The 14,628-nt window shown below is 43.6% G+C and overlaps 1 protein-coding gene across 1 annotated transcript in view; it reads left to right on the forward strand.

Moving 5' to 3' along the window:
• Positions 1-14,628, forward strand: part of EFCAB6 (EF-hand calcium binding domain 6) — a 115,598-nt gene that overhangs the window by 25,603 nt on the left and 75,367 nt on the right. The window contains exons 8-11 of the mRNA XM_060275194.1: positions 3,495-3,619; positions 5,828-5,976; positions 10,035-10,145; positions 12,793-12,904. Coding sequence (XP_060131177.1) covers positions 3,495-3,619; positions 5,828-5,976; positions 10,035-10,145; positions 12,793-12,904 — 497 coding nt within the window. The remainder of the gene's footprint in view (positions 1-3,494; positions 3,620-5,827; positions 5,977-10,034; positions 10,146-12,792; positions 12,905-14,628) is intronic.

Genomic DNA, 14,628 nt, shown 5'->3' on the forward strand with positions numbered 1-14,628 from the left:
GGCAGCCTATAAGCCAATCGAATGCACCACTCATTATTTTCACATGGAAAAACGTATTTTTTATTGTTACCTGTGGATATTATCTGTGTTATTCCACAGAAGTTCCAGACTGTTTGTCACATGGGGGATGAACCATCTGGATTAGACTGTGCTCAATTCCAACCACTCTAAATATGCATTGTAAAAGTAAAATTTCATTCTTCTTTTTATTACAAACTTTACTGAAAGTTTTAAAAACAATTAGCAAGCAGAAAGTGTTGTCTTCCAGGGCAAATTCATGTACAGATGTTACGTTTTGTATGCACATGACATCAAATCAGATTTGGAAAATCTTTTATGTTATAGATTAAGCTGACATCCACAGGGTATACTTCGATCTAAAGCATTACGATAATTTCTCCATAGTAGCTGCTGTGACTCAATGGAAGGGAGATTACTGTACTATTGTTAATGAATTACCGTATATAAATTGAGACCATACAAAGTCAAACCTGTATTTCTTTCTTGTTCCTCTTATCACCCTTCAATGGTAAGAAAAGCATCCATATGTGCTCTATTCCACATTTATTGGGTCCATATTTCTGTAAAGCGGGGAGGTGTTTTCTTCCAATTGGCATAGCTGCCAAGTTATCCCTTTTTTTAAGGGATTTTCGCTTATGCTGAATAGGCTTCCTCGCGAGAAAAGGGAAAACTTGGCAGCTATGCCAATTGGAAGCAACTATTTGTCTCGCTGCTGTAACAAGAAAGACCAGCTCTTTATACTTAGATTTATAGTGTCTTCCATTGACAGCAGGGCTAACATGGGATCAGGTACAAGATGTTGCCCCCTTAAATTGTCTTGACTTACATCAAAACTGTCTATTCCTGTTTCCTGATTGAGAGGGATTTGATGGGGTGACAAATTCATGCTGAATTGCAAAAAATATAGGTAGTGAAAATGGCTGTAATCCTAACCCCTTCCTCCACCACCACCTCACACCATGCAATGTGACTAATCTGAGTAGACGTGGTTAGGTTTGCAGCCACAGATGGATTTGTGACAAGCCATTAGCTACCTGGGATAACTCAGTTGGTAGAGCATGAGACTCTTAATCTCAGGGTTGTGGGTTCAAGCCCCATGTTGGGCAAAAGATTCCTACACTGCCGGAGGTTGGACTAGATGACCCTCATGGTGCCTTCTGACTCTACAATTATAATGATTTGAAGATTGTACTTCATAACTTTGCATTTAAGATGACACCAAGTTCTTTATTGTCTTTACCCCCCTGGAAATTAATTGAACTTTGAAAGGGGGCATGTGGGGCAGACAATTGATTTGTAAATGTCAGGGGGTTGTTGCGGCTACTCCCGAGTAAAGACACTCCAGTCCGTTCTGTCTTTAAAGGTTTTATTGTGCATACTATTTACAGTGCAGAGATAGCAGAAAACATGACCTCCTAGTCACTCGCAGAATCCGGCAATGGCACCCGTCTGCTTCGGGGCCAGCATAATAGCTTAGGCACCCCGAAACGCCGCCCTCTCACCCTACGTTTCGGCGCTCGCCTCAATTCAGGCACCGGAAGCGGCTGTGCGCCCTCCTCCAGCTGTGGGCTAGTGCAAAACTGTCAAGTTGCTGTCAGAGAAATAAGGGACCGAGCCGGAAATAGCAGCCCGGAAGTAGCGCTGCCGCCATTTTGGAACTGGGCGGAGCATGCTCAGAAGTGACTTTTGATGCTGCTTTGCCCAGTTCCAAAATGGCCGCCGCGCCAGAAGTCACACTGCAGCCATTTTGGAACTGGGCAGAGCAGCATCAAAAGTCGCTTCTGAGCATGCTCTTCCCGGGTCCAAAATGGCCGCCGCGCCAGAATAAACCGGGGAAAAACAAAAAAAATCCGTTTTTTTCAGCTAGGAACAGCTGGAAAAATGGGGATTTCCCGGGGAAAACGGGAGACTTGGCAGCTATGGGCTAGTGTGGTGCAAGGGCTCTGATACATCACTGAGCCTTCCCTCCTCACTCCCCCCGCCTGACCCGCTGCTACCGCTCTCGCTGGGCGAAGTGCTGGTCAGGGTGACCGGGGGGGGGGGGGAAGCTCCCTGTAGGGAGTCCCCCTGACAGTAAACATAGTGCAGCATGGGGGCATAGAACACAGCAAAGCAAATATCCCAAATACATATAACACTGCCATAGCAAACAGCGGGGTGGAGAACAATGTTTTGGGTGGAAATAGAACAGCAGCAGATTGAAACCAGCTCACTTTATGCTGAATGAATGATGAAACAGACATTACTAATTTGTCATTCTGCTCCCAGTGGGAATCATCTGTGGGAGACCTGGAGTTTGGAATAGGCCTAAGCCAGTGATGGTGAACCTATGACACGCGTGTCAGGCGTGACACGCAGAGCCCTCACTGCTGGAACATGCCCCATTGGCCCATTCACACGGTTGTTGCCCCCCCTTTGTTCTCCCGCTCCTCCTCACGCTATGGCTTGTCTCCACTGTTAAAACCCATTGTCTCCGCTGTTAAAACCCGGATCCTTTTGTGTTGTTGTTGTTGCTGGTAGCAAGAGATTGGTTTTTTAACCCTTTCTGTGCTGTTTTTTCTGGCGCTTTGGCAGACGATGATTGGGTGTAACAGCGTTCGTTTTTTAACCTGTTCTGTGCTGGGTTTTTTGGTGCTTTGGCAGACTATGTCAGTGCTGCGTGTTAGTTCCAGCGAAGGTATTATTCGTCATTTATTTCTGTTCTCTTCCCCCCCCCAAAAAAAGTGCAGCAGCTTTGGGGCACCCCCCAAAAAAGCAAAGCAACTTATACACCTCCCCCCAAAAAACCCTCCAAAACTTTGGTCAGCAGCTCCCCCCCAAAAGCTCAACAACTCTGGGCACTTTGTGATAAATAAGGGGTTTTGGGTTTGGTTTGGTTAAATAATTAGTTTTTGATTTATTAAATACAGTTATATATTACAATTATACATTTTTGTTATTTAAACTATAAATATTGCGAAATTATGGTTTTTTTTTCTTGAAGTGACACACCACCCGAGTTATGCTCGTTTTTTTTTGGCGAATTTCGACACACCAAACTCAAAAGGTTGCCCATCACTGGCCTTAACATTAGGAAATTTGGGACCAATCTGAATCCACCCCATATTAGCTCGCTTTCCTGGACAAATTTGTTCTGAAGAATTTCATTACGTTTCATTTTCATTACGTTTCATTACGTTCTATTTTCCTCCCTGCAAAGTCAGCCCTCAACTGTCCACAATGCAAAAGAAGGGAGGCAGTTTTGAGCCTCTCTTGTCAATGATTTCCAACTTCCCCACAACATTTGTGCTCAACTTTTGGCCTTTCAAAATAGTGGCCAACAGCTCTCAGCCTCTGGCTCTCATACAAAAATGTGGACACAGCAGGTAACACAATGTATGTCAAATGCTTTGAACAGTCAAAAACAGTATATAAATGCTAATGTTAAAAGAATGCTAGTAGCAGTTTTGCTAAACTATAGTTTTCCTCAACAGTGCAGAACCAGAATGAGCCGCCTGAAAAAAAGGAAAGCACATCAAAACTACCCTTGGCAAATACGGCTGGATATAATTTGACAAAAATCCATCTAGATGACACTGCGAAGAGGTTTAGAGAAAAGGTGAGGCTGGTGAAAAATGCAAGGAAGTGGTGTTTTTTTACACAGGTCAGCAAGTGCAGGCAAATTACTGGCATGTTGATGTTGGGAAATCCTCAATCGGTTCAGTACCATTGCAGCTTTGGTCAGTGATACGTGGATTTTCACTCCTTTTTTCTTTTAACAAGCCCCTTTCCCATGCTAGCAATCAGGCCACCCCTCCTAAATACCTAGGAAATCATCAAAATACTTGGAAATAGGGGAAGCAGGGAAGATAAGAAGGCAAGTAGCAAGTGAAGCTTCAGAAGCATTGTGGGGGCAGGGCCACTGCAGTTTTCTATAGGGCTCATTTAGTTAGTGCTAGATCTGGCCCTATCATCAGGCAGGAACAGGAGGTTTTGATACCATTAAAGGGCAATCGATTCTCTCTCTCTCTCTTTTTAAATTGTAATCTTTATTAAATTTAAAATCAATATAAAACAAAACAATCCTCTAAAATACAAAAATCAATACATAAATAAATAATCATACAATTTCAAACAAAACTTACTCCATCTTCTCAAATATATCATCAGCTTGTCTTATATATCTTCCATTCTATCTTTGCATCTTCTTTTGTAAATCAACTTCCCCTTCTCTTCTATCCTGACTATAAAATTATTTATCTTCCTACTGCTTCCATTAACTTTCCTCCTTGGAATACTACAAAATATTGGTTTCAAACCCAAGTTCCTTTAAGTATACTCCAAATTTTTTCCAATTGTCATTAAATTTTTTATTGGAACCGCCCCTAATCGAATTTGTTAATTTAGCCAAATCAATATAACCGATTAATTTCTCCTGCCAATCTCTAATGGTGGGTACTTCCTTACTTTTCCATAATTTTGCAATTAAAATTCTCGCCGCCGCTACTGAATATAAGAATATCTTTTCATCTTTTTTAGCCACTTCCTCTTCAACCATTCCTAATAGGAAAGATTCTGGAGTCTTTTTTATGTTATATTTAAATATTTTCTTTAATTCTTCTAGTACTCCATTCCAGAAAGGTTTCATTTTTGGGCAATGCCACCAGATATGTAGGAACGTACCTACTTCAAAGGGCAATCGATTCTCAGTGTTGTAAAGTTTTGCTCGGTACCAGCATTAGGCAAAATGGGGGGAAGGAAAGGAAATGAGCAGAGCATTTGCTGGGGAGAAGAGGCCTTCAAGGAAATGTAGCTCGAGGTTTTCCCAACTGATCAGGCGGGATCAGGTCATGGTAATATTTGAAACAAGCGCCACCCACGTTGTAATGCAACACTCTTGTATGCAGGGTTATAGCCATAGCTGCCAAGTTTTCCCTTTTCTCGCGAGGAAGCCTATTCAGCATAAGGGAATTTCCCTTAAAAAAAGGGAGAACTTGACAGCTATGGTTATAGCCACGTGGACACAAATCATCTTCACTCCGAGACTTCCTAATCATTTGCAACATTACAACTTTAGCTCGTTATCCTTGAATAAGGAGGTGTTTTTCTTAATCTAGTACTGGCTTATCTAGCCCATACAAGTTGTTGATACAGATAGGGACCTGGGAGTCCTGAGGTCCACCTCCTCCCCTACGTTCCTCCCCATGCACTCGGATCAACACCGCTGCTCCTACAACAGGTTGTTGCCACCATCAGAGGTGTGGCATGGATACAGTTGGCAGGGCTTTTTCATCTGGGTGGGAATAAGACTTCAGGTACAAAGCACCCTTCAGGTGCTGTATAGGTTGAAGTGTCTGAACACTGCCTCTACCCTGACAGCAAAAGCCTTAGAAGGGAGAAAATATGCGTTCAGAGAACTTCTGCCATTTCTTATAATTTCTGTGTGCTCATTCACTCATAATGATCACTGCGTACATTAACACTTTCCAGTCATTTTCTAATTCCAATGGCGTGTTTTAATAATCCCAATTGTGGCGCTGATAGCTCCAGCTGGCTGGTTGTCTATGTGATTTGCTTCATGAACACTGAATAAATTCTTGTAAGAGAAGATTCTTCCACTTCTGGGGCTCAGCTGCCTTGTGTGGAACCTATGTGTGGAAGAAGACTGCGGTCAGTGAGGTTCTCAATTAAACATTTGATGATCGGAGCCTGCAGGACAAGCTTTGTGATCATTTCCAGGAGAGGGGAGGTTGTGAGTCTTGTAAACTACTACTGCCTAAAAAAATATATCTTAGGAGGGAAACATTATAAATTGTATTCTTTACAGCTGCGTGTAGTCTATGAGGACGTTGTAAAAGCCTTCAGAGCATTTGATGTTGGACGGAGTGGATTTGTTACTCTGGAATATTTAAAATCAGTCCTTAGTACCTTTATATTTCCAATGCAAAGTGATGTTTTTCAAGAGCTAATGAACAGGTAAGTGTTATGCTGTTTTTCCCTTTGGATATATTCTACCAACACAACTCTATTTCATCCTTTTGACATGATGTTTTCATAATGCTGCTTGTTTGATCTGGTGATGTATTTCATAGATTTTGCTGTGTAGAACCTAAGGTCCAATTTACAGGACCTTCCATGCTTGGCTATCCCTGCCACATCAGTAGAACAGTAAATGCTCCTAATTAGTTAACTCCACCCAGTTATTTAGGTCATTTTGACATTACTGAACAAAGGAACTTGATGAACCAGAATGAAGGCCATGAATGGGATTTTCATAGCATCCCAGAATTGTAGAGTTGGAAGGCACCCCAAGGGTCATCTAGTCCAACCCCCTGCAATGCAGGAATCTCAACAAGCTGTCCCCAATCCAATTTGAAACCCTTCTTAGTTTTTCTTATCAGTCTTTACATGTACATTTTGTGTGTGTGTGTGTGTGTGTGTGTGAGAGAGAGAGAGAGAGAGAGAGTGATATTACTGCTATTTGGAAATACAAATGAAACAAATGAAACAAAATAGTAAGACAGAATGTGTCCATTTGGATGGAATTCTAGTGATTCTAGTGAAATTGAATTCTGTGAAGTAGAAGAAAAGAATGAGCTGTGAAAATGAGTGCACAATTCATTATGTGCTCTTTTGAAGTTTAAATGCCTCACTGCTAATAAACATTTCATACTAGTGTGTGCTGAGGGAGAGTCTGAATCTGCCATGACCTTATTATATTGCACATTCGCCAAATAAATCATAAATGACTGGAGTAATTCCCTACCTGTAGTGAGGATCAATTACTTCTTTGCAGAAGATATTGCTGCTACTGTTCTGTCACTTCAGGTTTTTTTGCCCTTAAATGTATCTGCATAATTGTGACACTCTCTGCTTACAGTTTTCCAGGGGGAACCTTTTCTCCTTCTAAGCATGGGAAAACACCGTGTTATTTTAATGATGCTATAAACAGAGGTGTCCTAGCCTGCAACTGATTTTTCAGGCGATACTGCTCAGAGAAGGCAATTCCAAAGCTCTGAATTCAGTGACAAAGGCCATCCTCTGGCTTTTTCAAGAATAACAGTTAATCCTGTTGAAAAGATTTAAAATGAATTTTGCCCTCTGCTCTAAGGGTGCTCAACGTATTGGGACCCTGCTCTTAAATATTCCTCCCATTTTACATGAGGTGGTAGGGAAACATTTGTAATATTTATTACATGAATATAATATTTATGCATGAACGTTTTATGGATGTCTCTTTCTTAGACATTTTAATCTTGAATTGTATATGATCAGCTCATGTTCTGCTGGAGAATATTTCTTAGAATGGTATTGATTACCATGTAAAGGTCTCCCTTGCCCATTGCCTCTCCTTAATTTTGCCACTGAGAACTGCTTACCCTTGTTTTCTGAAATGAGATAACCACGGAAAAGAGAGCAAACACTACAGCAAATAAAACTTTTTTTGCAGTTCACAGGCCACATCCACCTAAGCTTTATTGCCATTTGTTTAGCCATAAGTATATTAATGTTAGGGACCCAGGTGGCGCTGTGGGCTAAACCACTGAGCCTAGGGCTTGCTGATCAGAAGGTCAGCGGTTCAAATCCCTGTGACGGGGTGAGCTCCCGTTGCTTGGTCCCAGCTCCTGCCAACTTAGCAGTTCGAAAGCACGTCAAAATGCAAGTAGATAAATAGGAACCGCTACAGCGGGAAGGTAAACGGCGTTTCCATGTGCTGCTCTGGTTTGCCAGAAGCGGCTTTGTCATGCTGACCACATGACCTGGAAGCTATACACCGGCTCCCTCGGCCAATAATGCGAGATGAGCGCGCAACCCCAGAGTCGGTCATGACTGGACCTAATGGTCAGGGGTCCCTTTACCTTTTTTATATTAATGTAAGTCCATGTTTGTCACTAGGCCCTCGCTGCTCTCAGGCCTAGAGTGTTTCGTCCCTAGTGGCAGGTATGCATAAGTACAGGGATTTTGTTTGGTGTACTATCCACCAAAGCTGCCCAACAGTCTTTTAAGTTGAGCTGGTAGAGGTAGTCTCAGACTTGGTGTTGAGTATCCTTAGCTTATTGGTCCTCTCTATTAGAGCGAGTGGTCCCAGCCACCATAGTTATGAATCCACACTTTGAAATACGTTTTGAACCAAATAACTATAACAACTCTTGAGCAATTGAGGACTTCCCCTTTTGGGGGCAAGGTGCTTGAGTGGCTGCACAATTTCTTACCCCAGGGGATGGAACAAATTCTCTAACCCCATTTCAACCCACTGCTTGGTCTCCTTGTTGGACGTGAGAAGGGTGAGTGATGGGGTAGTACAATGCTGTTGGTTCCTCCTGGATCTCAAACATGGTATCTTCTAAATAAAAAAATTCCTTCAGTAGCACCTTAAAGACCAACTAAGTTTATATTTTGGTATGAGCTTTCGTGTGCATGCACACTTCTTCAGATACCATGCACGCGAAAGCTCATACCAAATGCACACGAAAGCTACTGAAGGAATTTTTTAATTTTGCTTCGACTCAGACCAACACGGCTACCTACCTGTAACTATGGTATCTTCTAGATTGCCTGCTTGGGATAAAAATAAGGAGGCACCTTATTGGACCTATTTATTCTGTTGCTCCCTAGTGGGAGGGTGGTCCTGGGGGTCTTGAGTTTGGTGTCATGATATTCAAAAGGGTTCTATCTTGTCTTCTGTACTATTCAACGCCTACATGAAACTACTGGGTGAAGTTGTGATGTTTTACATCAGAATCAGAAGATTAGATTTATTAGCCCAGGCTAATAAACGGAAACTTATTCCAGGCACCTGACACTACTGTTAGTTGACTGTTTTGGAGATATCACTGATTCTGGACTGTGTTGCCCTTTGCTTCATAAAGAACAGTTTCATAGCTTGAGTTGCTGTTAGATCCAGCTTATTTTTTGGATGTCAAGGTGCCATTCATGCAAAGAAGAGCTATTTGTCAGCATAGACTGGTGTAGCAACTGCCAACTTCGTTGGACTGGTCATATTGTGCGGATGCCTGATGATCGTCTTCCAAAGCAACTACCCTATTCTGAACTTAAAAATGGAAAGCGTAACGCTGGTGGTCAACAAAAGAGGTTTAAAGACTGTCTCAAGGCAAATCTTAAAAAATGTGGTATAAACACTGACAACTGGGAAACACTGGCCTGCGAGCGCTCCAGTTGGAGAACAGCCTTGACCAAAGGTGTCATGGGCTTTGAAGAAACTCAATCTCAGGATGCAAGGGAGAAACGTGCTAAGAGGAAGGCACGCTTGGCACATCCACACCGTGATCAACTCCTGCCTGGAAACCAATGTCCCCATTGTGGAAGGACGTGTGGATCCAGAATTGGCCTCCACAGTCACTTACTGACCCATTGTTAAAATCGTGTTTATGGAAGACAATCTTACTTGGCTACGAGTGATCGCCAAAGAAGAAAAAGAAGAAGCAACTGGTAGCCCTTGCTAAAACAAGATAACCTTGTCCAGTTATCAAAGGTTCACTTGCATATGTTTGCTGACAGTAACTGCATTGTCAATGAAGTTGCCACCACAGATCAAACAAGACGGAACTTTGCCAATGCCTTAAACACAGTGCTTTTCAGCTGAGGCAGCACAAGGCAACATGCAATAAGCCAGCTAAGAGTAGTTGCTGTTTTCACAGTGAAGTAGTATAACCTATTCTACTGTCTCAGGGCCCCACTACTACATAGTCAAAAATAAAAATAAAAAATCCTTCCAGTAGCACCTTAGAGACCAACTAAGTTTGTCATAGGTATGAGCTTTTGTGCATGCACACGAAAGCTCGTACCTATGACAAACTTAGTTGGTCTCTAAGGTGCTACTGGAAGGATTTTTTATTTTTATTTTGACTGCATCAGACCAACACGGCTACCTACCTGTAACTACTACATAGGACAGTGTCGACTCAGGTTACAGTTTCTGCCCAGATTCATAACTCAGTTATGATAATTTTCATGTAATCCTACTGATAAAATACAGTTTTTAAACATACATGCATTTTTTTAAAATTTACCAGGTTTGGAATAAAAATTTCCAAAAATATGGCATGGGAGAAATTTCTAGACAGGTTTCAAGACCCCATGACATTTGATGAAAGCCTGGCAGTTCCTACGAGGAAACACCACAGGTAAGGGAGGGGTTCCATTTGTTGCTCTTAGCCCACGGTTCTGCTGGGGTACCAACCTTGTGTTTGCCATGGAGGGTACACTTGAAAACGGGCCACAGCAAATCCTGGCTCCGTCACAAGCATGGCTATGTGATTCCATTAAATATTTTAGACATACATAACACTTAAAACTTCATAGGAGGTGTTTACCCATGTCTCAAGAAGTCCAAGAAATGATGTGAAACCCTGTTCCTCAAATAATTTGCTGCAGTGGTTTTAAGACTTTCTTACTATCACTGGCTTGCTTACCCCCATGTTTTTATGGAATCCCTGTGCGTGTTTAGGATTGAGGGTCCTCTCTTACTTTGTGTGAACTGGCAGTATAATCTGGAAAACACTCAACACTCTCCTGCATCTGCCTATTGCAGGGAAATATCAGCAAAGGTTGATCATAATCAAGTTGTCCTACAGGAACCTTCTCCAATGTTGTGCCCACCCCCGAGATATTTTGGACACTAACTTTCATCAGCCCCAGCCATCATAGTCATGTTAAAGGGGGATGTGCCCACCATTACTGATCTTTCATTGAGGAACCCCTAGTAAGCTTCTCAAGAACCTCACACAGTTTGAAAACCACTGCTTTGCAGTATATGTTTTTGGAGACCCTGTTCCTAGCTTACAGTAGACATTAAATATCTTTACTTTAGTTATTTATATGACACTTTTTCACAGCTGTGATCAAAGTACAGTGGTGCCTCGCTAGACGAATACCCTGTTAGACGAAAATTCAACTTAAAGAAAGGATTTTCTGATCAGAGGTTGCCTCGCTATACGATGAAATTTTCTATGGCCACAGCTTCGTCTTGCGAAGCGTGGCCATAAAAACCTCCAATCAGAAAATCAGGGCATTCATCTAGCGAAGGGGGAACCAGCTGTAGCAAGGGAAGAAGGCAAAGGAAGCTCAGCTGAGAGGCGCTGACAGCTGTCACCGCCTCTCAGCTGATCTCCCTTTGCCTTCTTTCCATGCTGCAGCTGGTTCCCCTTTGTGTTCCGCTGGTCTCTGCCCCGGCTGAGACCAGCGGAACACAAAGAGGAACTAGCGGGGGAGGAACTAGGTGTCCACCCGCTTGCCTTCGCCGAGACGGCGCTTTCTTGGCGAAGGCAAGGGGGCGGGCTAGGTAGGTGTCCCCCACTTGCCTTCGCCGAAAAAGCCGGGCGCCTTCTCAAGCCCCCTACGATCCCCGCTGTGTGACAGGCGGGATGCGGGGGAAGCGCAGGAAAGATCCTGTGCTTCCCCCACATCCTGCCTGTCACACAGTGGGGATCCTAGGGGGCTTCTCAAGGCAGGCAAGCAAGGGGTTTCTCAAAGGAGGCAGGCAAGACGCGGCGGCGGGGGAAGACCTTCCCCCGCCACCGTGTCTTGCCGTGCACAGCCGCCATGGAGCGCGGCTTCAGAGACCTCCGAAACCGCGCTCCATGTCGGGGGAGGCAGGCAAGATGCGGCGGCGGGGGAACGTCTTCCCCCGCCACCGCGTATTGCCACGCACAGCCGGCATGGGGCTTGGCAGAGGTGGGGGGAAGGCTCAGGATCATTCCTTCGCCTTTCCCCCACCCCGCCTGCCTGCCTTCCCCGAGCCACGAGAACAAGCGCCGCCGCCGCCAGTTCCCCCCGGAGCCCATAGGAACGCATTAATTGACTTTTAATGCATTCCTATGGGAAACGGTGCCCCGCTAGACGAAATTTTCGTAGGACGAATTGAGTCCTGGGACGAATTAATTTCGTCTAGCGAGGCACCACTGTAGTCCACAGCAAGCTACCGTATCAGCTTATGATAAAAATACATAACATTCGAAAAACAGCTTGTTATAAACCATACATACAGAACATGCAATACATTTGAACAAGGGAACAAAAACAATTCACTATACTTAGGATAAATTCAGTATTAATAATTCAGTATTATTATATAATGATCTAGACTTAATGTATATAGAGAACAAAATCCAAAGTAACAAGCCAATAAAGAAATAAAAATAAAACTTATTCATGACCACATTGGGAATACTGTCACCTCAACAAGGATGTAGTAGGGCTGGCAAAGCGTCAGAAAAGGGCAACCAAAATGATCAACTCCTCCCCTGTGGGGGAAGATTGCAGTATTTGGGGGTTTTAGTGTAGAAAAAAGGCAGGTAAGAGGCAACATGAAAAAGTGTATAAAATTCTGAACTCTATGGAGAGAATCAATAGAGAAAAGTTTTCCCCTCACTCTTTCATAACACTAGAATTTGTGGACTCCCAACAAAGCTGAGTGTTAGGCAATTCAGGACAGACAAGAATATCTTCACACAGCCCAGTCCTGGCTCCCACTGTCAGACACAGCACTTGGACTGCGGCTCAATTGTACCCAAAAGCATTATTCCACTACACTGTCTAGATATAGATCAAGATACTGGTTACAGTGATGGCCAAACTTAGCCCTCCAGCTGTTTCTGGACTACAATTCCCATCATTCCTACCTAACAGGACCAGTGGTCAGGGATGATGGGAATTGTAGTCACAAGTTAGAAGTTCAAAGCAGAGCTTTAAGATACATCGTCTCAACACCTGCCATGCCTCCTTTGTTGTCCTTTTGAGGAGTGAATTCAAGTCGCTATCTTCTTCTTACAGAATAAGAAAATTGGACCAAGATGTATCGAGTGATCGTATTCTCTTAAAGCTGCATGGACATATTAAAGATGCTTATTTATCTCTGAAGAAGGCCTTCCTTATGCTGGACAGAGTGAGAGTGGTTGCTTATGAATGCTACCTATCTTTTCTTTGCTTCCCCCTGGGAGGCCCTTCAAATATCTTTACTTTTCATCTCAAGATTTTAGCTGCACCAGGTTTGCCTCACAGTGATGCGTTCTTATGTGTAATAACAACAACAACAACCCATGCAGCAGTAGGCCCATAGTCAGAAATTCTGGGAGACCCTAGGCTTGGGCCCAAGCTATCGGAAAGATCATTCCCCCTCATATGAACCTATCCAGGTTCTGAGACCTGCAGGAGAGAGGCCCTTTTCTTGGCCCTGCCTCCCTCTTAGGCACACATGGCGGGGACCCAGACTCTGGAAGGCCTTCCCTGGAGAAGCCAGACTGGCTCCTTCCTTGTCCTTCTTGTTCCAACAAGCTTTTGAGAACTGAGGCCTTGTAATGAAAGGGCTGGCTATGCTGTTTTCATTGTAATTATCTGTATAGTTTTTATATACCATTCATAGCTATAGCCTTACCTTCCAAGTCCTGGACTGCAGAATCCGGGACTGGCAGCCATGTGACACCGGAAGTTGTGTCGACGTAACTTCCGGTGTCGCGTTGCCCTTCTATGGGCACCAAAAATGGCCGCTGCCGGCTTCGAAAGTCTATTGTACGCAGGTCAGGAAGTGCGTCGACGCAACTTCCGGTGTCGCTTTGCCCATCTATGGGCACCCAAAATGGCCGCCGCCGACACCGCAAGTCGTGTCTATGCACTTCCGGACATGCGTAGATGTGACTTTTGAAGCCGGCGGCGGCCATTTTTTGTGCCCATAGAAGGGCAAATCGGAAAGGGGAAAAATGGCCGCCAGCAGGAGAAAATAACGGAGAAAAACGGGAGACAAAGTGATACGGGGGAGTACCGGGGAAAGGTAAGTAAAAACGGGGGTTTCCCGGGGAAAACGGGGTACTTGGCAGCTATGGCTATAGCTATACCTATATCTGTATATTAATGTTTAATTGTTTTTTAAATAATTCCCCCTGCCCTGTGTATTTAGCTGTTCTCATTTCACCTGTAAGCCGCTTTGAGTCCCTGTCAGGAAGTAAGGTGGGGTATAAATAAATTTATACTACAAATAAGCCTAGAATGAGAGGGGTCCTCATACTTCAGTGTGAAACAGCAGGAACCCAAAGCACAGGCGGTCTCCTATGCTACATTTAAAGTTGTCTGGTTTTTGTGAAATAATTTTCATTACATAGAACTTAATCATAGAACCACAGAGTCATAGAATTGTGGAGTTGGAAGGGGCCCAAGGGTCATCTAGTCCAGCCCCCTGTAATGCGGGGAATCTCAACTAGATCAAACATGGCCGATGGCCATCCAACCTTGGCTTAAAATGCTCCAAGGAAGGAGAGTCCTCCACCTCCCCAGACAGAGTCCATTCTATAACGTAGCCCTCAGCCAGATCACTGGAAGTAGAAACAGATTTTTGAGGAGCTGGTGTAATTTTCTTTACATGTTTGTGAATAAAAAAGGCTTCAGGCTTTTTTTAAAAAAGTCAAGCTGAAAATTCACAGGGGGCACTTTTCAGTGCTTTTGGGATAGGCTGAAAACCTGAACGATTGTGTAAATCTTTGGGATCAGGTGAAAAACTTTCAGGTAAGGATATGAAAGTGTGTTTGGGGGGGCATGGTTACTTATATTTCAACAAGTTGACTGAGGATTTGTGCTTTGTTTTTGCTCTTTTTTAACTTGACGTACTATTCCCACGTA

The sequence above is a fragment of the Zootoca vivipara genome, chromosome 5 (assembly GCF_963506605.1).
Source record: "Zootoca vivipara chromosome 5, rZooViv1.1, whole genome shotgun sequence".
NCBI classification, from domain to species: Eukaryota; Metazoa; Chordata; class Lepidosauria; order Squamata; family Lacertidae; genus Zootoca; species Zootoca vivipara.